The sequence below is a fragment of the Pangasianodon hypophthalmus genome, chromosome 2 (genome assembly GCF_027358585.1).
Source record: "Pangasianodon hypophthalmus isolate fPanHyp1 chromosome 2, fPanHyp1.pri, whole genome shotgun sequence".
Lineage (NCBI taxonomy): Eukaryota > Metazoa > Chordata > Actinopteri > Siluriformes > Pangasiidae > Pangasianodon > Pangasianodon hypophthalmus.
This window is the reverse complement of record NC_069711.1, coordinates 32,603,383-32,630,730: the sequence shown is the minus strand read 5'-3', so window position 1 is coordinate 32,630,730 and position 27,348 is coordinate 32,603,383. Positions and strand designations below refer to the sequence as shown.

General features: G+C 40.9%; 1 protein-coding gene across 3 annotated transcripts; it reads left to right on the top strand.

Moving 5' to 3' along the window:
- Window positions 1-13,526: 13,526 nt before the first annotated feature.
- Window positions 13,527-26,942, top strand: marchf7 (membrane-associated ring finger (C3HC4) 7). 3 transcript variants are annotated; one of them, XM_026933329.3, is made up of 11 exons: window positions 13,527-13,661; window positions 17,369-17,563; window positions 20,390-20,536; window positions 20,673-20,829; window positions 21,580-21,747; window positions 21,968-22,931; window positions 23,401-23,570; window positions 24,735-24,838; window positions 24,986-25,087; window positions 25,230-25,278; window positions 26,207-26,942. In XM_026933329.3, the coding sequence occupies exons 1-11, from the start codon at window positions 13,551-13,553 to the stop codon at window positions 26,308-26,310; spliced, it is 2,271 nt and encodes a 756-aa protein (XP_026789130.3). In that variant the 5' UTR covers window positions 13,527-13,550; the 3' UTR covers window positions 26,311-26,942. The 3 variants fall into 3 exon arrangements, with proteins under 3 accessions (XP_026789130.3, XP_026789131.3, XP_053086337.1); XM_026933330.3 differs by lacking the exon at window positions 13,527-13,661 and adding an exon at window positions 13,671-13,950; XM_053230362.1 differs by lacking the exon at window positions 13,527-13,661 and adding an exon at window positions 16,472-16,620.
- The last annotated feature ends 406 nt before the right edge of the window (window positions 26,943-27,348 follow it).

Here is a 27,348-nt window from a genome sequence, read left to right as displayed (position 1 = left end):
TCGACTTCATATCATATAATCTGCATGGATTACTGCACTGTGGGGTTTAAATCGTTTATTTTTATTACGTTTACGGCGATTAGCAGACGCCGGTATCCAAAGCGACTTAGAGAAGAGCTCTATCAAAAACACATCCTCGTGCTAGTTCACTAGGTCTGGGCTAAGAGCACCATCCAGAACATTGTGTGAAACCAGCTGCTTTATATTATAGGCATTAATTAAAGAATATATAAAAAAAAAAATAAAGAAAGCAAGCGAACACTAAAACACCAAAACAAATCCAATGATTAAGACGAAAGAAATGGCACTGTATAAACATGCTTATTATTATATATAATTACTATATTATTATATTATTATTAATATTATATATTATTGGCATAGAAGTGAGTCAAAATAACTTCCACTTCTGTCTTTCAGACTTTACCCTGATCATTCATTTCATGCTCCCAGCTGTCTGTGCACTTGACCTTTTATGGAGTTTTGTGGGTGTCACTACATGCAAATGAGCTGTATCAGGAATGCACTTTGCTCTTTACAAGTGATCAACATACTCAAGTACAAAAAAAAAATCAGCGTTTCTGAAACTTTTGTAAATCTGGCAGAAAATTTTACTTCGGTTTGGCTTACGCAAACATTTACGCACAACTTTACTAAAATATTCGTAAATGAGACTCAGTGTGTGAATTTTTCAACATGCAGTCCTTAATCTTAGCCTCAAACCTAAGGCACGACTCCTCAAATCCTCAGCACATCTTATTTATCAGTTTTAGCATCAAACTGATACCACAAATATCTCCACAAATATTATTTTCTGGCACCAAGCTTAGCTCCACTTGCCTTACCAAAGGTTTCTGCATCATACTCAGAAACACTGCACTGAGTTTCAGATTGTCTTCTTAAATTAGGCTGTCTAATAACTGTTTTCTGGGATTATTGGATCAGGATTTTGGTTAATAGTGGGATTTAGGGTGGATGTTTTAGGATAGTGTGAACATGATGTTGTGGGAACTGATATCATGGAAATGTCATTAAAACAAATCTTTTGACACGTGGGTTTAATCCTAACCTAAAAACTAAACTTAAATCTTCAATTTGGCATCAACGTGATAGCAACAATATCTCTGGATTATTATGTTTGTGGCAGCAATATGGAGGCTGTAATGCAGGAAAGCATTTAAAGTGCTTGTGATTGAACACACTGAGAAAAAAAAGGTACTGAACAGTACTTTTACTTGACGCTGGGGGATTGGTGGTGGTGGTGGTAACTTTAGGTACATCAGTGGTCCTGATAGTACACTGTATGAACTTTTCTATAATAAGATACACGCTAAAGGTACAAAAGGCTTACACTTGATGATACCACGTCAGCGACAAGAAAAATACTGTTAGTACCCTTTTTTGTGTCAATGCATATTCTACATACCTTAACAACCGTGCCATACATGAAGGAAAATGTTTTTACAATTCAGAAATTAAAGCATGCCTCTACATTATTATTATTATTATTATTATTATTATTATAACAATTCTTATTTCCATCATATTATAGCGCCAGTGTTTAGCTCCACTTCCCGCTCTAAAGTTTGTGCTTGACACTCTGGTCAATGCTTTCCTTGTCTTTCCAGACTATAATTGAGCAACAAATAAACACATTCATTCATTTATTTATTTGTTTGTTTGTTTGTTTGTTTATTGACAAGGCAGAGCAAAACGAACCCCAAACCTCTACGCTGTAATGGAAATCAAATATTCAGAGCTAAAGACTACAAACCTAAGATGTTACGATGACAATTCATAGAATCAAATTTGATTGCGTTTGTGTTTTATCTCAACAACAAAATGAAATACAGTGTTTACAGATTAACCCTGCTAATCTGACCTTGTTTCCCCCCAAAATTATCAAGATGGGGGCAGGACAAGGTGATAGGCTACTGTTCAAATGGAACAGCAACATTTACATAATCCAATAAGTAGGTGGTGGCATGACCTGGAGAGGGAGGTGGGGTATGAGGACTTTTATTTCTCCTCCTTCAGCAAAAAAAAGCAAATAAAAGATGAAATAATTGTAAGTGTTACTTTTTAGTACGGTGTCCATTGATCTCTCATTTGAATTACACGTGGGCGGAATGGGAGAGGGCGGAATGGCCCTTTGCAGCAGCTGCCGAGCCGAGTCGGGCCACGGCGAGGCAGGGACGGCCATCTGTGCCTAATTGTGAGCCTTTTTTCCCCCCTCTCCCTGCTTCTGTGGCTCACAATCAGCAACAGGCTGAGCAGAGGCCCTCTGACCTAGACTGGGTCAGGATGGTTGGGGGAGAAGGAGGAGGAGGAAGGAGGGCAGATTATTTCATTCAGCAAGAAAACAACGACAGAGAGTGGGGGGTAGAAGGAGGACTGACGCACTGGGGGGTGTCGCTGTTCTCTTCTTCTCTCTACTTCTCTTCTGTCTTCCAAGAGCCAGAGAGGAGTGCAAAGGAGGAGGAGGAGGAGGAAGAGGAGGAGGAGGAGAGAAGAGGAGGAGGAGGAGAGAAGAGTAAAGAGGGGCAACTCTCCAGAGTTTTGCCCCCTCACAGTGTCCAGATGATGCCACCATTCAGTGGCTGAGGCTCGCACATGGTGAATTCTTGCATGTAAACAAGCTAATTCTTGGCTTTTCTACTCAACTCCTAAGTATGATCCCAGGACTGACTGTGATGCATAACAAGAGGTTCATAGATGACTATGATTGTGGATTCTAAAATAATTCAGTTCTCACTCTAATTATTTATTCAATTAGCGCAATATAGAGGTGAAAAAATATTTGTGCGGTCTACGGTGTTGCATTTGCATCATCTCCCCCTTTGATTAATAACAGATAGTGGATATTGGCTGATACTGAGAGGGTTGTATTTTGTTCAAATTGCAGTGTTCACCTGTTGACATGCAGAAGAGACGAAGGCAAGATGAAATCAAAAGTGAAGAAAAGATGAGATAAGACGAGAAGAGATGAGAAGAGAGGAGACAAAACTGGAAGAGGCTAGAGGAGAAGAGATGAAATGAAACAAAATAAAGTGAAAAACGAACAGATGAGAAGAGACAAGACCAGATGTAATGAAATGAAACAAAACGAGAAGAGAAGAGATGAAATAAGATGACACCAAATGAGAAAAGAAGAGACAAATATGAGAAGAGAAGAGATAAAATGAGAAGAGATGAGACAAGAAACAAAACAAAATGAAATGAGAAGCGAGGGGAACAAAAAAGAGATGATGATAGATGAAAAAAGAGGAGAATGAAAGAGGAGAGAAGAGAAGAAACTAAATATAGCTAACGAAAATGAAACGGGACGAAATGAGAAAAGAACGAAAGAGAAGACGAGCCAAGAAGAGACAAGACGAAAGGAGATGAAACAAAATGAAACGAGAAGAAATGAGATTAAATGAGAACAGCATGAAAGAGAGGAGATGAATCAAGAAGAGACAAGACAAAACAAGATGAAACAAAATTAAGTGAAATGAGAAGAGAAGAGAGGAAAAGAGAAGAGGAGAAGAGAAGAGAGGAGACACGTCCCTCCAACAGAGATGCCTCTGGAGATTATGCACCTCTAGATAATATGGGATTGCACACTTGTGCCAAATTAAATGCATGTGATCCATATGCATAAGATTGTTCTGTGTGTGTGTGTGTGTGTGTGTGTGTGTGTGTGAGAGAGAGAGAGAGGGGGGTGCAGATGCTCTTGTTGATCCTCCCGCATGCAAATGTGTGCATACACACCACTCAGGAGTGAGACACAGAGATTTGTAATTGTGTTGCTAGCTCCTCATTAGGGTGTGTGTGTGTGTGGTGTGTGTGTGTGTATGTGTGTGTGTGTGTGTGTGTGTGAAGCTCTCATCATGGCTAGCTGCGTCATTAACGGAGGCTGGGCCTCTCCACATGCAGCCAGAATGTCAGCCGTACCTCGGTCATTTGTAACATAATAAGTGCGAGTACAATGAGAGCAATGCAAGCCCATGGGGGAGGATGACGAGTGTGTGTGTGTGTGTGTGTGTGTGTGTGTGTTGGGGGGGGGACATGCAAGGCTTTAAGGCTTAAAAAAAAGAAAACAAGCTTGATCAGAAAGTATAATGAGCCACCAAAAAAGGAAAAAAGCTGGTAAAGATGAGCTCCCTCGAGACGGATGGAAAACAAATTAATGTGGCGATTTGGATTTAATTATTATTTTTCTATTAGTGAGCAGAAAAGGAGAAGAGGTGTCCATCAAGCGGCGGAGCTGTGAGCATACACTTATTGATTTTCCCCCCACCAAGCAGACCTCTCTCTCTCTCCCTCTCTGTTCCCTCCATTTTTTTTTGCCCAGCACATGGGGGAATTTGGATTTTAATCATCTTAGTTTACCACGTCCCCAATTCTATTAAAAAACACGAACCTTCCAGCGCCAGAAAAGGCACTTAATTTCCAATGACACAAATCTCTCTCTCTCTCTCTCTCTCTCTCTCTCTATCTCTCTCCCTCTCCTTCCATAAGACGTAAACGGGTGTCTTTACACAAATTGCTGGCCTGAGGTTTTGTCTGGCTTTTTTTCCCCTCTTTTTTGGTGTGTAATTGAATTCTGCTTGTCTTGCTTTAGCCGTATGTGAAATTACTAGGCTGAGAGTTAATAATTGTAAAAGAGACAATTGGTCGAGCTTATTAATCTGTGTTTAAAAGCAGATAAATAGGAAAGTGTGTGTGTGTGTGTATGTTTTCCCCTCAGCTGAATGTGAAACAGTTGTTCAGACATAGAAGCAGAAGCTACTCGTCCTCGTACTCGTGCTCGTGCTTGTACTCATGCTCGTGCTCACACTCGTGCTCGTACTTGCGCTTGTACTCGTGCTTATACTTGTACTCATGCTCACACTCATGCTTGTACTCGTGCTCATGCTTGTACTCATGCTCGTGCTCGTGCTCACACTCGTGCTCGTACTTGCGCTTGTACTCGTGCTTATACTTGTACTCATGCTCACACTCATGCTCGTACTCGTGCTCATGCTTGTACTCGTGCTTGTACTTGTACTCATTCTCATGCTCGTACTCATGCTTTTACTCGTGCTCAACAATTACGCGACGTCCTAAACAGACGCTTTTCAGTTAAGTATTCAAACTGTTTGCTCATCTGTCAGCGTCGCTATTTGTATCCATAAATAAAAGATGACCTTTAAATGTTTACATAATTTATACAGCTATAAATTCTTAATATATGAGACTGAGGAGGAGAAGGAGAGCCTGGCTGATTGGGGATCACAAGCTGATATGATTGGGGTGTATGTGTGTGTGTGTGTGTGTGTGAGTGATTGTAAAGAAGGGCTGAGCTAATATGTGGAGATTACTGGGTGGTCATTACAGTGGACAAAAAAGAAATAAAGAAAGAAGAAGAAGAAAGAAGAAGTAGGTGAAGAAGAGAAAGAACAAGAATGAAGAATAAAGAAGAAGACACAAGAAAGAATGAAAGGAAGGGATGTGGAAGAAGTAGAACAAAGATGAATTGGAGGATGAAGGAGAAGACGAAGGAAGAAAAAAAGAATATGAATGAAGAAAGAAAGAAAGAATGTTGAAGAAGGAAAGAAGAAAACAAAGAAGAAGATGAAGGAAAAGAAAATGAAGAACAAAAAGGAACAAGAGGGAAGAACAAAGAAGAAGGAGAAGAAGAAGGAAAATTAAAGAAAGGAAATGAAAGGGAGAAGAAATAAGTGAAGAAGACAGAAAAGAATGAAGTTGATGAGCAAGAAAGAAAAACAAGCAGAAAAAAGAAAGAGAGAAAGAAAGAAAGGTAAGTAGAAGAAGCAGAGATGAGTAGAAGGGAGAAAGCAAGAAAGAAAGCAAGAAAGAAAGAAAGAAATGCAGCCACGCAGAGAATGCTAGCTGTTGCTTTGACATCACTGAGGCCTCATGGGAGTTTAGCAATGTTGATGATTCTTCTGACCTTTGACCTCTTTGGTTTGAAGCGTTTGCTGGCATCCGTGAAGAAACGGTAGCCAGAGCGAGTGCAGTGTTTCAGCACTAGTGTGAGTGTGTGAGTGTGTGTGAGTGTGTGTGAGGCGTCCATTACGCTGTCTGCGCAGGGAACAATGGGCTCTGATCAAAATGGTGGGGATGAGGTAAACAGTCAGGAAGTGATAGAGTCATAGAGTGAACCACACGGGGGATAATCACGTGAGGCAGGGAGGTAGTGTGTGTGTGTGTGTGTATGTGTGTGTGTGTAAGGGGGGGAGGCGGGTGACAGAACACTGACATCAGCCCTTAGTCATTCTTTCTCTCTATCTCTGTCTCTCTCTTAGACACACAAACACACACACAAACACACACACACACACGAGAGCATGCTTGTGTGCGCTCTCTCGGGGAGAGGAGTCATTAGTGCCAGGAAAATAGGAAATCTAGTCGTGGCTACAAATCAAACATGTTTCCAGAAAGCAGAGAGTCATTGCTAGAAGCTAAAATGCATTTAAAAAGAAAATGATTATTATAATTATTATTATTATTAGTAGTAGTAGTATTAGTATTATAACTGGTTATACCTCCTACAGCCTCAGAAGCACTTTTGTTTGTCTCTCTGGAATCTTTCCGTACTACTCATAATTATATGATATACACACATACATACATGGCCACTTTAATAGGAACATCTGCTCATTCAGTAATTATCCAATCGGCCAATCGTGTGACAGCAGCGCAATGTAGACACGGGTCAAGCGCTTCAGTTAATTTTCACATCATGCATCAGAACGAGGAAAAAAAAAAGATCTCAGTGACTTTGACATGGCATGGTTGTTTGTGGTTTGAGCCTTTCAAAAAAATCCTCTGGGATTTTCACACAAGACGGTCTGTAGAGTTTATACAGAATGGTGCGAAAAACATCTTGTTCTGTGTGCGGAAACGTCTTGCTGCTTGATGAGAGAGAATGTCAGAGGAGGAAGGCCAGACTGCGTCGAGCTGACAGGAAGGCTACAGTAACCCAAATAACCACTCTTTACAACCGTGGTGAGCAGAAAAGCATCTCAACATGTGGAACCTTGAGGTGGATGGACTACAACAGCAGAAGACCACATCGGGTCTCAGATTCTGATTCTTTAAGGGCAGATTCTTCAGATGTGATCTTCCACTGTTGTAGCCTCAAGGTTCGACCTGTGGTGTGTTCTGAGATTCTTTTCTGATCACCACTGTTGTAAAGAGTGGTTATTTGAGTTACTGTCGCCTTCTGGTCAGCAGTCTGGACATTCTTCTCTGACCACACACAGAACTGGATGTTTTTTGGTTTTCGCATCATTCTGTGTAAAATCTAGAGATTGTCGAGTGTGAAAATCCCAGGAGCTCAGCAGATTGTGAAATATTCAAACTGAAACCGACAACTATGACCCGGTCAGAGTCACCGAGGTCTCATGTTCTCATTCTGATGTTTGACATGAACATTATCCAGACTTGTATCAGCAAGATGTTATGCATTGTGCTGCTGCTACATGATTGGCTGATTGGATAATTGCAATATTTGCATGAATGACCAGGTGTACATGTGTTCCTAATAAAGTGGTCGCAGGGGCCTATGCCAGTATTCTTAGAGAGAACCCAGAATTCCTAGCTATGGCTAATAATTCATTCCCTTGCCTGAATTCACAACATTCACCAGTTGTAACAGTTTATAACAGATATAAGCGACGTCCTCCTTCTCCTCCTCCGCCTCCTCTCCCTCCTTCAGCTATGATATATCAGAGTACGCATCAATCAGCCAGAGAGAAAGAAACATTAACAGGATTAATAATAAAGGCAACAGGGAGCGTCGCAGGAATATAGATTGTGTTCGTGGCGAGATCAGTAAAATAAGATCTGTCAAGCAGCCGTGCAAACAGATCGTCGCCGGGCCTACTTATGCACAGAAGGAAGAAGGAAGAAGAAGAAGAGAACGCATGGCAGCTCAGAGATTAGCATTCGACTTTGCCTCCATTTGTAAAGACAATTTCATTTTAATAAGCAGGACTATTTATTTCACTGTGAGCTGCGTGAGCACCAGGAAATATCTGACATAGTCCATTTGAAGTGATGCATTAAAACAACATTTCGAAGTGAATAAGCAAATGCTTCTCTGTTCAGCCTCGACGTGCCGTAGCAGTCAACTGGAACGAGGGAAAAGGCGAGCTGTCGTTGTTGCGTGCTCACAGTTTACTTTAAATAGAACAATCTGTGCCATAACTGATTTGTCTATCAATGCATCAGACCAAAAACAAAAAGACGAAGGAAGAAGGAGAAGAACGCCATGCAGGGTGTAACAGTTTGCTGCAGAGAGGTGTTTCATTTCAAACACATGCTTCAGCCCTTATCATTAGACCTGTGTGAAACAGCCCACTTCCTTTCCACCTGCCCGAGGATGGCTCAGCTTGTGTATCAGCCCTGGCTTTGGGCTCTTTCGCTTTTAAAGAAGTCCCACAGCCACACAGAATAAAGAGTAATCTGAGGAGGAGGTGGAGGAGGAGGAGGAGGAGGAGGAGGAGTGGTGCTTCATACCATTTACCTGCCTGAAAAAAAAAAAGCAGACAGATCAGTTCCGGGTTTCTCTGCACGCCGCATTAGTACAGATCTGTTAAAGTAATCACTGAATGAGAACATTTCTAATATTGTGCAAAACCACAGGCTGGTCATTACAGATAGACAGACAGATAGACAGACAGAGAGACACAGAAAGGGAAGAGGAAATAAATTAGTGAAGAAAGGAGCAAAGAAAGAAAAGCAAACAAATAAACAAGACAGAAATAGAAATTAGACAACGTGCAAGTCAAGTGGCTTTTATTGTCATTTCAACCATATACAGGTGGTACAGTATACAGTGACACGAAACAACGGTCCTCCAGGACCACATATGGTGCTACATAAAACTGACAAAACTACCAGAGACTACGAAAGAAAGAAACAAAGAAAACCTAAGCTGAACCAAAACCAAAGAAAGAGAGAAAGAAATCCGAAGTAGATAAACACAGAAGGAAGAAGAAGAAATAACAAATAAGAAAGAAACAAAGAAAGAAAGAAAGACCGTAAGGAGCAAGGAACAAGACAAATGAACAAGACAGAAAAATACATTAAGACAAAGATGAAGGAGAAAGATGGAAAAAAAGGAAAAAAGGAAGAAAAGGAAACAAATCAACACGACAGAAATTTAAAAAATAGACAATCAGCAACTAAAGAAAGAAAAATGATGGAAGAAAGAAAAGAAGAAGGAAAAATATTGAAGAACAAAGAAGATACTGTAAGTAAATAAAATAAATGGAAGAAAGAAGGAAGTATGACAAAGAAGGGACAAGAAGGAACAATGAAGAGAAAGAAAGAAAGAAAAAGAAAGAAAGAAAGAAAGAAAGAAGAGGAGGAGTGGTGCTTCATGCATCATCTTAGGTTTCAGATAAAAGCAGAAATGTCGTCTCTGTAAATAGTGCTTTAATAAAACGAACTAAAACTGAAAATTATTAAGTGTAAAGAAACAGTTGTTTGTATTCTCTCTCTCTCTCTCTCTCTCTCTCTCTCTCTCTCTCTGTGGTTGGATTGAAATGTTCACTGTAATGGTCAGCTACATCAGGGTGGTGTTTGTGCAGCGTTCTGTCTGCTGTGATTAGGAGTTGGAGGTCAGTGCAGCGTGAGCTCCAGGCCTGAGCACATTTACACCAGCCTCCATGTCGTTTGATCAAAAAACAGTCCAGTGAGGAGACTGACCACGACTCCACACCCCGGTGTGTGTGTGTGTGTGTGTGTGTGTGTGTGTATCTTATTGGGGACTAAATGATAGGAATATCTAACAGTTTTGACCTTATGGGGACATTTGGCATCACATTAATCATTAATTAGCTGCATTAATAATTATGTCAGTGGAAGGAACTCACAAGGATAGGAAAGACAGACGTGTGTGTGTGTGTGTGTGTTTATCCCCCATGAGCCGTCCATCTTCACACAGCAGGGTGGTTTTGGGTGGAGCGCAAATCACATAATCACAGCAGTCCCTGTGTGCACCTGGAGGTCTGGAAAATACTAAACAGTGTTCAAGTAGTGGCATATATCTGTGTGTGTGTGTGTGTGTTTTGTCTGGATGTAAATTTAACACTAATAAAGCATTGCACTTAATTCCTAATGTAGCAGATTTGTTGCAGCTCTGATTAAAAAAGTTCTTTTGAAAAAAAAAAAAAAGGATACAGTCAGGTTACCCTGTAAAAAAACACTGAAAAGAAAAAAATTAAGAAAGAAAGAAAGAGGTGAATGGAAGAACAAAGAAGCGAAGGAAGGAAGGAAGGAAGGAAGGAAGACGAAAGATGGAAAAGAAGGATATTAAGGAACAAGAAGAAAAAGAAACAAACAAATGAACAAAAAATTCAAACATGGAGTAAGAAGAAAAAGAAAGAAAACTAAGGAAGAGGATAGAAGAAGAAGAAACTAGGAAGATGAAAAAAGAAGGAAGATAAAGAGCAAAGAAAGAAAACAAAAAATTAACAAATAGAAAGAAAGAAAAAAAGAAAGAAAGAAAGAAAGAAAGAAAGAAAGAAAGAGAAAGAAAGAGCGCTTGTGCTTTATCCTGGTCAGGGTCATGGTGGAATACTATCCCAGGAATACTGGGTGTGAGTCAGGAATACACCCTCAGTGGAACACCAGTTCATCACAGGACAACATGCACACACACACACACACACACACACACACACACACACACCTAGAGGCAATTTCGAACCACATTTTACCCTCTGACATGTTTTTGGTAGGTGGGAGGAAACCAGAGAACCTGGAAGGAACCCATATGCACATGAGGAGAACATGTGAAATCCGAGGTCAGGATCAAACCAGGATGGAACTGATATTATTCATAAGCATAATGAGTTTGCTGATGAGCAGTAGTGATGTGAGAGCGGTCTGGAGAGTGTGTATGCCACCACCCATACTGCAGTGTGTGGTTATCATGTCCTCTGGAAGAGCCTGACCCAGAGTGGAGGAGCTGGAGAATGTGGAGAATTAGGGGGATGGCGTGGGAAAGCTGCAGTAAGGGAGTGTGGCAGTGGAAAAAAAAAGCAAAGAAAAAAAAAGCAAAGTGGGCTCCAGGCATTCCTCTGTGATTACCACATGTGTGGAAAAAAGGAGGCCAGACATTCCTTGTGCCGTATCTGAAGCTTGCTGACTTCTGGCCCCGATCCCTACTTCTCCCCCTCTTCATTAAAAAAGGAAGATTTTTTGTTCCTTCTCTGTGAACATTGTGTAGGCTGTTGTGTAGTCTTCAAAGCATGTTTTCCTGCAGAGGAGCACGCTCTCGCATCACACACCTACAAGCTTTCAATCCTCACTCTTCCTTCATCTTATAAAACACAGAGAAAACACAATGCACAAAACAGTCTGCTTCAGATGCAACACATTTATCTGTGTTTAGAAAAATCCTGATCGTCCACAACCGAGGAGGCCAACAGACACGAACACTCCGGACCTGAATGTTCAAACCCCAAGCTGCTCATGAAGTCAAAACAGATACGCTCTCAGAAATAAAAACGAACAAGACCATTCAAGCTACGCCACACACACACACACACACACACACAAACACAGAACTCTACGCTTATCATGAGTGTGTCAAAAGAAAGAAAAAAAGAAAAAAATCAGGCAAGGAGCAACATAACATGAAAGAAAGAAAGAAAGAAAGAAAGAAAGAAAGAAAGAAAGAAAGAATCAGGCAAGGAGCGACATAACATGGAAGGAAGGGAAGAAGGAAGGAAGGAAGGAATAGCGAAAGAATGAAAGAAAGGGGACAAAATGCATGAAGAAAGGCAGAATAAAGAAGGAAGTTAAGGAGCAAAGAAAGGAAACCCACCCAAAAAAAAAATAAATAAAAAATCAGGCCAGAAAGAAAGAAAGAAAGAAGTTAAGGAGTAAAATGATTAACTGTAAAATGCTAATTAAAGCTACCACACACACACACACACACACACACTCCAGGTAGAAAACCATTCCCACAGAGCTGGACAGATCAGTACTCTTTTGTTCTGTATAATTTTATATAATTAATTGCTGGATCTTTTGCTAAAACGTGAAATCTCTCCACACTCCACGTGCACAAATCTGAGCGTATTAGCATATTTATGATTATTGGGGCTTGTAGGCGTCTTGGTGTAGGTTATTGCATTAGGATTTAAATACAATAGCGCTGATGTTTATTTTTCTAATTAATGTCTCATTAGCACATCTGCAGCATTTCTAATTAACTCAGTGATAGGGTAAATAGCACGTGGCTCCATGCGAGCAGAAACGCAAAGTGCAGCAGCAGCAGCAGCACGAGGATGAAGCAGTGCGACACACAGCGCCCTCTGGCGACACACACACAAACTTCTGCTGGAGCTCAGTGCGAAAGTTTGTGCCCCCCTGCTTACAGAGAGAAGATCTGGCAAAAACGAGCGACCCAGTATAAGTAAATATACTTTTTAGCAAGCTCAGAAGTTTCTGACGTGTTAGTTTGTTACTTACTTCTTTTAAATGTGTCTCCTTAAAGGGATCTAATGATATAAAACATAAAGCAGTAGTATTGCATTAAAAAAACTACAAAAAGCTACTTTGTGATGCTGGAACAGGTTTGAGCCTCTTAGTTCCAGTGAAGGGAAATTGTAAAGCTACAGCACACAAAGACATTCTCTACAAGTCTGTGCTTCAAACTTGGTGGCAACAGGTTTGGGTGTGATGGTCAGGTGTCCACAAACCTTTAGCCACATAGTGTACAGAATTAACAGAGCAATAGTTAGAATAACACAAAAACAGATAACGTGGACACAAAGCATAACACCCGAGCAGGTGTAAAATAATAATAATAATAATAATAATAATAATAATAGGCACTCTAGACCAGTGGTTCTCTTTTTTTTTGTAACCAGGGATCCCATTAAAGTATAAATAAATCTCAGGTTCTTTATCAGTACAGATTTATTTTATGAATAGAATCCAAATATTTCAATTTTAAACTCATTATTTAGATGTATACAATAATATTTTTGGCGATTTATTAAATACACAGAACTTTTTATTGATGAAACATCAACTAACAGAACACATTAGGTCCAAATTCACATTGTTTATATCTTTACTTGTTTTTAAGTTTTTAAGTCAAACAGGCTACTAATTAATCGATTGACTGATTAATTGACTGATTGATTGATTGATTGTACTATATTTATGATAGATTTCCAGATGCTTATAAAACCACACATGCTGCCATATAAGGCATGTGTAATTTTTAATCTTCCAGAGGAATTATTCTTAACACTTCTCCATACCTCAGTATGAAGCTTTAATTCTTAGCCTTTAACGTCTTTTTTTTTCTAATTATTATTAAAAACATGAGAAATCTCGTATATAACTCTTAAACTAATTTATTTACAGTGTTACTGGTGACGTTACTGCAACACACAAACATTTATTCAGTGTCAAAACGTCAGTTTCTAAATCCAGCGATCTGATTGAACGATGGAGAGACACGTAGGCGGGACACGTCTCATTTCCCGCTCTCCTATTGGTCGCACCGCGTGTCAATCACCAGCCACAAGATGGCGTTGTTGCCTGCTTGTTTCCTAAAGGAGCGCTGCGCGGGTCACGTGACCTCCCCTATATCAACACACGGAGCGCCATTAATGATAAAAAAGGACGGGAAATCAGAGGTGAGACACTTTTTTTGCGTTCAGTAGACGGATTTTTCTGCCAAAATTGAGCTCCGCGTTAACGTAAAAACGACTTTATGGATAAAACGTGTCGGTGAAATGCCTGACAAGCTTTGTTATACGCTGCTTTTGTTGGTTGTTGTTGTTTTTTTGCTAGTTAAAAAAAAGTAGACAGAGTTGTTAGCAGGCTAGCTAGCTGTTAGCTTGCTAACGGAAGAAATACACGGCCTGGAGTTTGTTCTAGCTTTGCAACATTATTAATTCGAGTGATATACAAGAAAATTTATAGGTAATGAAATCGATTTTTTTTCGGTAATATAGTGTAACTCCTTGTTAGCTTGTTTGAGCTTTAACTTGTGTGTTTTAGCTCGGTTATAATTTCAGGCCCTAGCTCAGTTAATGCATGACAAATGAGCGAATTTACTTTGCAATCAGATTATTGTCAGCTTTGTTTATTTGTTTGTTTGTTTTTAGCTTATAAAACAGTTTAGGAATTCGTATTCGGGGCTGACAAGTCGTGTCTGAAATCAGGCCTAATTTTTTTGTAAACATGTACAGGCCAGACAGAGTGAGAGACATTTTGTGAAGGACACACACTGACTCCACTGGTGTGTAAAATCCGAAGAGAAGAGATGATTAAAGAGCAGATATCTCAGCTGTGTTGATGTTAAGTGCATGTTGGTGGTGTTCATGGCTTTTAGACTTTGCAGATCTTCAACCAGTTTGCAGTGTTGAGCAGCCTGAGGTGTTTAAACACAAGTTACACAAGATGGACTGGATGAAGAACTTTGTTTTTCTGCATTGCTTTTTCACACGGAAGGATGTGTGTGTGAGGGAGGGAGGGAGGGTGTGTGTGTGTGTGTGTGTGTGTGTGTGTGTGTGTGTGAGAGAGAGAGAGAGAGAGAGAGAATGATTCATGTCATGTTTTCAGGGGAAAGTAGATAATGCATGCTGTAAATGTCGCCAGAGCTCTACGTCACGCACTGATTTGCATATTAATTAATATTCATGTCTTTTTGCATATCAAAACATGTTGCATGAGAAAGAGGAAGAGTTTCTGAACATGCTTTAAAATAGAGTTTTTGTCTTTAAACAAAATTGTCGACATGAGAAACTGCAAACACGTTGACACTGGAGACTCCTTCCATGGATGTTAAATAATCCTTATAGAAAACTTCACCATATCAACTGTTCTGTGATGTTCTTAAATCTTAAATTGCTGAATTGTTAATCTGTTTATTAGAAGCCGTTACTATAGAAATGATAATGTATTAGAGCTCATTAAAATGAACCTGTGATCTGCAGCTGCACTTCTGTCGGACCTGCTGCTGATGTAACGACATGCTGTTGTAAAATTAATCAAAGCTTTTGACCAATCAGATTGGAGAATTCAGCAGCGCTGTGATGTAATAGATTATAATTTATTTCTTGTAGAAAGAAGCGCTCTTTCTTTGGTCACGGCAACACAAACTACCCGTTTACCAAGACATAATGAAGCTGTGGTAGTCAATGGTTACGGATGGAATAACTCGCTTTTATTACTGTAAATATCACCAAGAAGAGAGTTTAAAAAGAAGAACAGAGACGGGTGGAATAAACAATGGTGATCTGTGATTGGGTGTTGGGAACGATGGTGGTCAGTGATTGGGCGTCGGGAGCGATGGTGGTCAGTGGTTGGGAACGATGGTGGTCGGTGATTGGGCGTCGGGAGTGACGGTGGTCGGTGATTGGGCGTCGGGAGTGACGGTGGTCGGTGGTTGGGCGTCGGGAGCGACGGTGGTCAGTGGTTGGGCGTCGGGAGCGACGGTGGTCAGTGGTTGGGCGTCGGGAGCGACGGTGGTCAGTGATTGGGCGTCGGGAGCGATGGTGGTCAGTGATTGGGTGTTGGGAACAGTGGTGGTCAGTGATTGGGCGTCGGGAGCGATGGTGGTCAGTGATTGGGTGTTGGGAACAGTGGTGATCTCCAGCAGCTGTGATGTGAGATTGATAGCCGTATCGAGCGCAGGACAGTCGCTAACATCTGCTCAGACAGTCACTAGATTTGTCACTAGGCTAATTTTAATAAATAATAAAGTTGTTAAAGGGGTTTAGAAAGTGACCAAATCTAATGACAAAGTCATGAAGTTGGCTACACTGCATGTTTTGCACACTTTTTACCACACCAAACTTTAAACTTTTCTTAGATGCAATCCTGATTATTTTTATTATAAACTTGAATCCTGTTGTTGCGTTACTTTAAAATTCTTGTAGCTGAGGTGGTTTTCAATTAACATAATGGCAGCGCACATTAGAGGGACAACGAAAAACTAAAGAATTCCTCAGTGAGAAGTTTTAATGCTGGTTTTCTCAGCGTAAGTGAAGGAAGAAATGCGGATCAATGATCAGAATTAATCATGACAAGGTTTTAATCAGAGTTTAGAATTAAGGAGTACGAAATGTGAATTCGGGTATATCTAGGGTCAGGAAATTCCTCAGTTAGCTCCAAACTCGTGTTTAAACTAACTGAGTACTTTCATGGACCGACTCTGAGTCTGGAGGTCTAAACATAGCCTTAGAGAACTTTCCGGAAGCGACCGAGCCAAGCTCTGGGTCTTGGAATCGATTCAAGGCTGAGTCTTCATCTCATCAGTGTGGTCATTAGAGAACGGTTTCTGATTTCCTGCAGTGCAACTGTTAACGTCGAAGTCAGCAGGGTTTGTGTTTTGGAAGCTGGGAGTTGAAAACTCATAGCGCAAAAGTTTAACCTGCTGGAGCAGGAGTGTGCTATTTTGATACCGGAGTGTAGAGGGGTATTTATAGAGCAGCTGATGGTGGGGTAGTTGTGTTCAGCAGAGGGGAAAATAACCTGTGCACCTTTTAGGACCAGTGAAGATGTTATGATTCTAAGCATGTGCTGATTGAGGGGGGAAAAAAACATTCTTCCTGTGTTTATACGGCTTAAAGAGTAATGTCACAGAAGGTTGGTGATAAGATCTCAAAGGCTGCATGGTGTTCTTATCGCAGTGCACATCCTACTGATAGTGAGTCAGCAGTGCAAAATGGCCGTAAACTGAAAATTTGCAAGCTTTTATTGCGTTAGAAAGATTGCTGACTGTTTCTAAGGAAAATTTCACCTTAGAACATGTTAAACATGTTTATATTGAAATATTTGTGATGGTGCTAGTTTGTTGGCTGGTGCTGTATTGCTGTAAAAACAAAACAGCAAGAGCAAGAGCTTCTTTTCTCACTGTATTTTTTTTTTTTTCAGTGACGTTCAACATTGTATTAATGAGAAATCCAGTGTAGCTGGACTCCAAATCCCAGAATGCAGTGCAGCTGTACGAGTTGCGACAAACTCAGCTCGGCTAGTTAGAGATCTATGAGATGACGAGCGCGATGGTGTTGATGATGGTGTTAGTATGAAAGGTGAAGGTTTGAAAGCTGATCTGTATGAGGAGATGGGCTAAAACACTAAAGCGCCGCTGCATCGTGCGTTTTCTTTAGGTAGAGATGAAGTGAGGGCTAAATCCTATTGGCAACACTATCAGCATGGCATTGTGGGTAATGTAGGAAACTACACGTTAACCAAAGTGAAACCGTGTCGAAGTTTGATTACAAAGTAAATCTTTGTTGTTAAAGATCATGTTAATTATAAAACTTAATATACACATCTCATTCAAAGTGGATATTTTTTCCTTTTCAGTAAATATGTTTGTTTTTTCTTACAGCGCTCCTCAACGATGGATTCGAAGCCTCGCCGGCTGCCGTTCACGGTCTCCAGCTCCTCTTCTCTCTCTTCGTCGTCGTCCTTCTCGTCCTCGTCCTCGCCTCTGAGCGCCGGCCGGCTCTATGGCAGAGGGAGCGTGCTGGGGAGCGAGCGCTTCAGCAGAGGCGCTGTGGGAAAGCTAGACTCAGACTACCAGGTACTGACACCAGGCACAGATCTGCAGGTGAACGGGTTCTCCTGGGCTCCTGTTGGACAAAGCGGTGCGATGAAAACAAATAACGCTGGCAGCTTTCAGGACTGATTGAAGTGAAGATTGGGAGAAATGGCTCCTTTTGTTTGCATTGTGTGCATTCACACACTACTTACAGTTGCACAAACTCTATCACAATATTGACTCTTCGGAATGACGGCTTAATCCGGACTTTATCTAAATTGAAACGGTTTTCCAAATGAACACAATGTTGTAGGACACCATGTTGCACTTATTAACGAATCTATATTCATGCTGAACAAACTCACATTTGGAACATGATATTAAGAAAGTACAAATGTAAATGAAGGTTTTTTCAACATGGTGGAATTTTATATAGTTAGTTACTGCTTAAAATGTACGTCATAATTAACTGTAATTTCATTTGTATGTTCATTACTGAAGTGTGTCCTAGCTCTGCATATGAAACAACACCATGTCACATGACCTTCTTAGACCTTATCTGCGTTTGAGAATCGCAAAAGACTCGCAATTTGGACGTGCGGTGCACTACGTAGTGTGGAGAAACCACGATTTCATTGTTTACGTGGTGTAAAATTTTTTTTGGTTTGTTCCTATGGCAATACAGTTTGAGATAGATGGGGGTGTGCTTCAGGTGCTTTGCGTCAGCGTTATCTGGGTGAACTTTGACCTGTGAATTCACAAACCTATGAGCCAATAGAAAACAGGAATGGTCATTAAAAATAAACAAACTGAGGAGCTGCTAATTATTAAGTAGCGTCACACTGAACGTTCACAGCGTCCTCGCTGTTTTCTTAACATTGGTGGAAGAATACGCACTTCTCTCTGCCTGCTCGAATGTTCCTGTTAGCGATGACGGCTGGTGTGACAAAAAAATAATTTTGACAGTATTAACTTTAAATTACAGCAAGTGTACATCGTTGTAAACAAAAACATGTTGCAATGGTTAGAATTAACGCTTTCTAATTAGCATTTGTTACAATGCCGATGGTGGGTTATGCATTAAATCACAAATTTCTATCTTGTACCTTTTGAGCATGTTTAGAAATTTGGAAAATTCGCAGCAAGTGTTATGGAGCATTGTCTTATTTTTCTGGCATGTGACATTTTGCAATATGTTGCCTAAGTTCCTCAATGCAAACCAACATAATATTTTTCCACATTCAGAAGACAGGAAAGAAAGAACAAACTTCCCTTTTTTTTTTTTTTTTTTTAAAAGAAACAGTGCAGGCTAGGATTGCCGGCCCTTACGCCAGCTTGGCCTGGAGCTCCTCACTAGATAAGGTTACGAGTTGTTTTTAAACCCTGCGAGTGTGCTGAGGCCCATATACAAAAACAAGCTAACCCCATGACTTTAAGATGTAGCTTGTCATGACTAGCTTCTAAAGACCTTTATTTGCTTGAAGTTGTATCATCGAAGAGGCTGAGTGTCTGTCTGTGAGGAGGGTTAACACACGTCAGACGAGATGTCATTTCTGCTGCCGTTACTGTAATGCTGTAAGCAGAGTTAATTATAAGGATTAGGAACTGGAGATGAGACTCGTTGGAACAAAAAAACAAAAATAGATACTGGTATTGTAAAAACGTGGCAGTGTGTTTAGGTCAAGTTAATTTCAGAGCACAGCGCTCGTTCTTGTTGCTTGTTCTCTTTCCACCGAGTCCTAGTGAACACCTGCCAGCTATTTTTGTCATTTGCATGAACTGTCTTTGAACTTGGTGTCCTTTGCATGTCACATGTTCCCATGATACCTCTGTGTTAATCATTATCACAACAGGGACTGCCCGGGATGGTACGAGAAATATCTTTTGCATATCGCAGCAGCAGAGCATGATGCCAACTTGTTTTGAGTTCTATTTAAAGCACATTTCCCACAACTTTAAAATAGCCTCCTATTCTGCTGCTTCTAACCAGGCCATGAGCTGAGCTAGCAGAACTACTGCGCTGCCTTGCACTGTAAATCCGCTCAGAATTACATTATCTGGACAGCAAAGGGTTAACTCTAAAATTATTGCATACAATATGTAAAGGATAAAACACACAGGTGTGTGCTGTTATAGGAAAATAAGTCCCGAAAGGTTTTACTCCTCTTAATTTAATAAAAAAAAATCGTCGATATGGTGATCGTTGATATGGTGAAGTTTCCTGTAAGGAGATGCTTATTTAACATTTATGGAAGGAGTCTCCAGTGTCAGCACTAAAGCTGTAACTTGAATTTTTCAAGGACAGAGGACTTGATATTTTTGCGGTTTCTTGGTAACATGACAAGCTGCGTCTTTTTTTGTCATCTTAAAAAAAAGCGAGGCTGCTGAGGGAACGACTGCTGCTGTAATGTAAGTGAGAACAGGAACTAACTTGTTTCGCAGACGCTCCACAGCATTAAACGGATAAAAACTACAATGTGTCTTTCTTTAATTTGTAATTGTTGGAAAATTGCTGTGGTATAAGAGGATTAAAACACTTAACGACATGCTGTTTATGGGAAAATAATCAATTTCGAGGTGTTAACAGTAACGCTGCTTCATCTCACAGCCCCATCACTGATTGTTTTCCTGTAACAGCACACCCCCCAGGTGTTTTATTCCTTACCTGTCAGCCCCATCACACCATTTGTGCTTTTGTGGTGGGAGTTTATCCAATTTTTTTGTCATTAAAAAGGAGTAGAATTTTTTTTTTTTTAATCTGAGATAGTTAATGCTGAAAATTCTGTGAAAGTCATGAACATTTTAAACACCATCATGTTTTGATGTTTTGTGTGCAGCTCTAACGGTACCCGTCTTGCTATGTTTCAGAGCCCCCGTATTCCGGGATCCAGCAGGGATTACAGCTCTTCGGAGAGCTGCCACTCCAGATGGAAGATGTCCATGCCCCTCTCTTCCTCTTCCTCCTCTTCATCCCCACCATGGGCGGAGTCCTCTTATGGAGGAAGAAGCAAACCTGTAAATGCAACACCTAGTTTGTTTATTCATCGACTGTTTACCCCTTTGCATGCAAATTGGTAACATGCCTTACTGCCTTGGGTGTCTTTTTTTTTTTTTTTTTTTTTTTTTTTTTTTTTAAATTTTTTCCCCCCAGGTTGAGTCAGAGAGAGGATTAGGTTCGTATTCCAGTCTCCTCAGTTCAACTCAAGACGATGAATCGAAAAGAGCCAAGCTGTCTTACACGAGTAGATCGGCGTACAGCAGAACCCCGGCTACATCTACAGCCAGCAGCACCTACTCAAACATGGGAGGCATGTCAAGTACTCTTCCACTGGCCAATATTTATAATCAATATAATTTATATAGTTTAATTTATATTGTAGAATATTAAAATTGATTTCTTCTTGAAAGGAATAAAACACAGTATGGTGTATGTGCAGGTATAGGAACAGGAACAGTAGCCAGGGATGAAGTAGAGTTACTCTTACCACCGAGAAGTTGATTATTTTTCTATAACAGCATGTCCGGAAGTGTTTTATTCATCTTATGCCACAGCAATTTACCAACAATTACAAATTTTTTTTATTTGTTTAAAAAAAAGACACGTCATTGTGTAATGTCTGTTAAAAAAAGTTATTTTCTGTTATCACTTCCAGATAAACAGTCCAAAGAGCAAACACTTTCCCTTGTTGGAAAATGTAGTTATAACTTTACCACCTCTGACTGTTATAAAGCTCTGAAACTGGAAACTCCTTCCGTGAATGTTAAATCTCTTTTGATTTTTTTATTCGTTTATGTGGCGCGTCCACCCAACAAGTACCTGTGTAAGTTGTTACTATAGAAACATCACATATAACCAAACGATAACCTTCTGACCAATCAAATTTGAGGCTTTAACAGTGCTGTGGTATAAAAGGAAAAGTGTTGAGTGTATTAATGCATTCTGAAATTGCGATTTGATTTTTATGAATAATTAGAATTCATTGCCTGTAACGTTGACGTACATCTAATCTGTATTTTTTTTCTGATATAGGTGAATAACAAACTGCCCTTGTGTTTAGATTCTTTGTGGAAGTCCAGCCTCAGCCCTCTGTCCCGGTCCTCTTCATCCTCCTCGTCTTCATCAGACGATCTGTGGGCTCGCAGAGACGTGGAGAAGAGGACGGACTCGGGCCTGTCTGGTCTGGGAGAGGCCAGCTACAGGTCCACACCACTGACCTCCTCACTGTGTGCGTATAGCTTTAGCTTGGGAGATGCACTGATGCCCATCAGGTTCCACATTTAAACTTCCATTACTTTCACAACAGTCTTAAAGTGGTGTTTAACTAGACGAGTTTCCTAAATGTTTTTTTCCATCTTCATGTTAATGTGGACAGGTAGTCATGGTAAGTTGTACTAAACTGTAATTTTGGTCCAGTTTTCTAATTCCCATCATGCCTTGTGTTTCAGATCGCCCAGAGCGTGTGACCTCTACCTATGCCCAGGGAGCTCGACCCAAAGAGAGCCTGTACTCCTCGTCCCGCAGGGAGAACAGTACCTCATCCAGCCGCCGTCTTTCCTCCGACTTTGTCCCATCCTCGCAAAGGCTGGTCTCCGACTACCAGCCCAGTCCCCGTCTCTCCCGAGACTCGACACGAAACTCCACCTCCCTCTCTGACCCATTTTCCCACTCCTCCTGGAGCTCGTCCCCTTACACGCCTCTATCCGCACGCAGCTCTAGCCCGCCTCCGTCTAGCCCTGCTCCTGTGCCAAACCCCACCTCTGAGGGCGGAGAATCGGACGGCAGAAGCACGACCCGTCGACTGTTGTCCCGCCTCTTTTCTAGACGCTCCAGCCAGGAGTCGAGCTCTGCCTCTGGTTCCAATTCAGCCTCGAGATCCTTTGACTCCTGGCCTGAGGAGGCGTCCCCGTGTGAGCCCCAACTTGCACCCAGAGAGAGGGAGAACTCTGAGTCGGAGCTGAGGAGCTCCTGGCTCAACTGGAACCGCTGCAACCCGCTGTTCTCCCGCCGCAGGAGAGAGGGACGAGACGAGAGCGCTCGCATGGATGCCCACTCGTCTACGCACATCCCTCTCAGCAGCCCTGACAGCGGGAGAAAAACTTCCAGTCAGGAACAAGAAGCGGAGGAGGAGGAAGAGGAGGAGGAGGAAGAGGATGAAGTGTCGGAGGGAGCAACGGCCGCTCCTCCAACCAGAGCCTCGGGACTCTCCTCCCTCTTGCAGGAAGCTGCACGGATCCCTGGGCGGAGCCCTGGCGTCGCCCGGGTGATGACTGGCCCTCTGTTCCGCATGCCCCAGAACGTGATTATAGGATTGGATACAGCAGTGGATGGACAGAATCAGGCTGAGGCGCAAGGGAAAGAGAAACCTGCTCCTTCTAGAGATCCGGAGAGACTTCGGAAGATTCAGGAGAGGTCAGAATGTCAAAGAAACATGGCTTGCAAAGAGCCTGAGCAGTATCTGAGCCAAAGTTATTTCATAATACAATTCACCTGTAGTGTATGAGGTAAAAATGTCCTCTAAAGCTGAAAGGACAGGGTGGTGGGTTGTTTTTTTTTTTTTTTTTTTTTTTTTAATTTTTTTTTTTTTAAAGTAATTAATGATTCACATCTACCTTGCAAAAACTGTGCACACAGTAAATGATACCTGTGGTTTTTTTTTTTTTTTTTTTTTTTTTTTTTTTTTTAAACAAAAACAAAAAAACATTTTTTAAGCCTGTGGATGATCATCCGTTGGTACTACTCTCCAAGTCAGTACAAAGGACTTTTCTATATTGTTTATTTTTTTCGAAGAGCTCGAGCAGGTGCTAACATTCATTCGTTGTCATTTCCTTATTTGGGCTAACTTGTTAACCACACTCTATTTTTCTGTCTTCCTCGGTAGCCTGCTGCTGGAGGACTCGGACGAAGACGAAGGGGATCTTTGCAGGATCTGTCAGATGGGAGAGACCTCGAGCTCGAACCCGCTCATCGAGCCATGCAGGTGTACAGGCAGCCTGCAGTACGTTCACCAGGACTGCATCAAGAAGTGGCTTCGCTCCAAAATCAGCTCTGGTGAGTACTCTCTCTCCTCTTTACTAATCCTTCATGCCTTTTTATATCTTGCCAGATTTGTTTAACAGGTTAATACACATCCATTTTAAAACTTTTAGTCAGACAAAGTTTTGGGGCGTCAGGGGCATAAGTTCTTTGCCATAACAACAATTCGTGCAACTAAAAATTACGTGACTGCGCTGAAAATAAGACATGAACATTGCACATTTTTGGGACAACTGCATTTTTTTTCTTTTTGAGACGTTCTCAAAAACGTCCGCTGGTTCCCCTACTGGTTCCTCTCTTCCCGTGACAAGTCTCCTCTATTTCAAATTTTAAAGCTGTATTAAAAAATGCATCTTTCATTTGCATCTAAATCCCCATCCTGGAATTTCCCGTCTCGTGCTGTGGTTACTCCTGCTTGTGTGTCCTGTGTCCTTTGCTGTTGTTCTGGCATGTTGTCCATGTTCAGCCATGTTTACAGTTTTCTTGTCACTTTTTGTCCTTTTTCTAACGCATCTGTTGATTCTGAATCAAGCGTGCGTCATCTCTGATTCTGTTTAGTTTGCCCTTATTGTGTTGCAATTCTGTTATTTCTGCTTTCTGTAATGGATTTTGTAATGTGACCTTGAGCTTGAGAAAGGAACTATTTATTAAAAAACTTTTGTTTCTCTGTGCCTTTTTTTTCTCTTTCTTTTCCTTTTTTCCCCTCTGTGCCTTCCTTATAACCTTCAGTATAACCTTTCTCCTCTTCATTGTCTTTTTCTTTGTGTTTTTGCTCTCTCTCTTTCTCTCTCTCACTTCATTCTGTGTTCTTCCTTCTTTCTTACTTTCTTTCTTTGTTTATTGTCCGATGTATTTTTTTTTCTATTTCCCCTTTGTCCTCTAACTTCCTTTTTTCCACCTTTTTTCTTCTTCAGCCATGGCCTCTCTCTCTCTCTCGCTCTGTGCCTTCCTACATTTTTTGTCTTTCCTTATTTTTCTTTGTGTGCCTTGCTTTCTCTATGCCTGCCATCTTTCTTTCTTTTTCTTCCCCTCTCTGCATCTTCCTTTATCCTTTTTCTTTGTTCATCCTCTTCATTCTTTCTTCTTTTCCCTTTGTTCTGTTTCCTTCTCGGTTACATGTGTTGCTGTGATCAGGTGGTTTTTTTCCCTGATATCTGTTTAACTCTTATGGCTTTGCAGGCTCAACCCTGGAAGCCATCACTACCTGTGAGCTGTGCAAAGAGAAGCTGCACCTGAACATTGAGAACTTTGACATTAATGAGCTCTACAGGTCTCATGAGCGGGTAAGAGGAGTGCAGATTCACTGTAGTCATTTGTCATCAGCTCTATATACACTGAAATCTCATTAAGCTCTTAATGTCATTTCACTGATTTACTATTTGACTGTTTTTTTCCACTTTTCTCTCTCTCTGTGTTTGTGTGTGTGTTAGTCGGAGTACGAGTTCATCAGCTGTGGCCTTTACCTGGTGGTGCTGCTGCATCTGTGTGAGCAGAGGTTCTCCGACGTGCTGGGCGCGGTCAACGAAGCCGGGGTGAGACCCTTCTCCTTCTCTCAGAGACACTTATCCGTCTGAGCACTTGGCGCACCTCCTGTTACTGTACATTTAACAGCTTTTGAAATGTGAATGTTTTCTCCAAATCAAAGTCACATTCTCCTCCTCCTCTCTCGCTCAGTTTTTCAACTTGGCGAGAACTCTTCACGAACACATGGACAATCTTGAAAGTACGTTTTTGAACAATTTTCCTTTCCTTATTATTTTGGTTTTTCCATACAACACATTTCATATATTGATACTCTCAGACTTCAAAATAGATTAAATTAAATAAAGCTCATTAGATTTGGGGGTAAGTACTGTTTCACCGCACGGCTAATATAACATGTAAGATTTGCCTTGTGTAAATGAGGAATAAGACACTTTGGTTTGTTCTGTTGTGGGAAGATAAACAATAGGGTGATGACAGTGATGGCCAAAGTGTTTTATTCCTCTTATACCACAGCACTTTGTCAAAAATTATGGTGTTTATTCATTAAAGAATGATTTTTTTTTTTAATCTGTTTATAGTTACATTAATGTAAACAGGTACATTATTGTAGCTGTAAACAATTAAGAAGGCAAAAAAGGTAACTTGTCATATTGGTGAGAAACCACAAAGCGTAAATTCCTCTGTCCAGAAGACTTTCCCTTGACAGAAAACTTACTGTTACAAAGCGCTGACACTGGAGACTCCTTCCATAAATGTAAAATGGACATCTCTTTCAGAAAACGTCATTAAATCAGTGATTACAGGCACTTATTTTTCTTATTTTCTTATTTAACAGTGGCGTAAGGCCCTGTGAATGACCTGATAGTATAGAAACAATAACGTATTAAAACAAGAGCATTTCATATGTATATATTTCATACATATTATATTTGCAGCTGACCAATTAGATTTGAGTATTCAACAACGCTGTGGTGTAACTTGCTATAAGAAACAGGGGTGTGTTTGGGCATGCATGTGAACCTACACACATCCTCAATAGATACTAGATGATTTTTTTTTTTTTTTCCATTATTGCATGACTTTTTAAGTTTATGAAATAAGAATATTTGAAAAGATGATAACGAAATGTGAATATAATTGCATTGTTCCCTCTTACCGTCTCTCAGACTCCTATGCTGAATCTGATGAAGACGATGCACAGAACAGGCCGTCCATCGACTTCGGTGACCTAGAGGACGACGAAGAGGAGGAGGAGGAGGAGGAGTTTTAATTGTAAGCAGGAATATGGATCCGTCTCCTGTCGACTGGCCGTGCAGCCACTCGAATAGGCCCAGCGATGGCGCCGTAAAAATACTGTCCGCAGCCCTAAAGGAGGGCTTTCACAATATGCAGATGCACCCGTCTCAGGGGTGTGTGCGTGTGTGTCTCACCTCCCCTTAGGATTTTTTGATTGAGAATTTTATTTTTCAGTTTTTAGATTTTGCATCTGAAATTTGCCGAGCGCATTATAAAGCTTTATTGCGTGAGAAGTTGAAGGACTTTAAGGTGTGTTGTGTGCTGTGCTCGCACACAGACCGGGCTGAGGGTGGAGCGACGGGCGAAGGTGGCTGTGGCTGATCATTAGCAAGGCAAATCTAAACCTGTGTAGGTGTTTTATAAGGTGATGAATTTGAATTTAATATCAAACATGGTTGGAAAAATAAATCCCCTTTAATTTCTTTTTGTTTATGTGACAAATGGATTTTCTTTGAAGCGAGTTTCGATCGAAGAGTATGAGCGCATGGTCTGCTGTTCCACTGTCTGTCTAAATGTTGCTTTCTAAAAATGTAATTTGTCCTGCTTACACATTTTTCTTGATTATTACAATAAAAGTTTTTGATGTATGGAGGTACATCACACGCATTCTGCTGCTTTCTTTCGTAATGAGTCGGGGATAATGAGTTTTTCACAACACAACGCGAACTGTGAGGCGAGCAGCTTCAGAATTAAGATGATGTAGTGTTCATATCCAATATTGTTTGAGAATTCTCAGCAATGTGTCTCTGGTTGGGTCTGATGATCTCTGCCAGAAAGTCCATACACAGTTATATAATTCTGTATTTTCTGAATCATTTTAAAGCACAGGAATGAATATTTAGTTTGTTTAGAATTATGATTATACCTATGTACTGTGAACATATGCTATACGGCCAAAAGTATGTGGACACCTGACCATCACACCCGCATGTACATGTTGAACCTCCCATTCCAGATTTATTCCCCCTGTGCTGTTATAATCAGCTCCACTCTTCTGGGAAGGCTTTCCACT

Coding starts and splice junctions, on each gene's coding strand:
- marchf7 (XM_026933329.3), top strand. CDS start 13,551: ATGGCGTTGTTGCCTGCTTGTTTCCTAAAGGAGCGCTGCGCGGGTCAC. Junction 22,932..23,400: donor CTTCGGAAGATTCAGGAGAG/GTCAGAATGTCA, acceptor CTTCCTCGGTAG/CCTGCTGCTGGAGGACTCGG. Junction 24,839..24,985: donor TCTACAGGTCTCATGAGCGG/GTAAGAGGAGTG, acceptor TGTGTGTGTTAG/TCGGAGTACGAGTTCATCAG.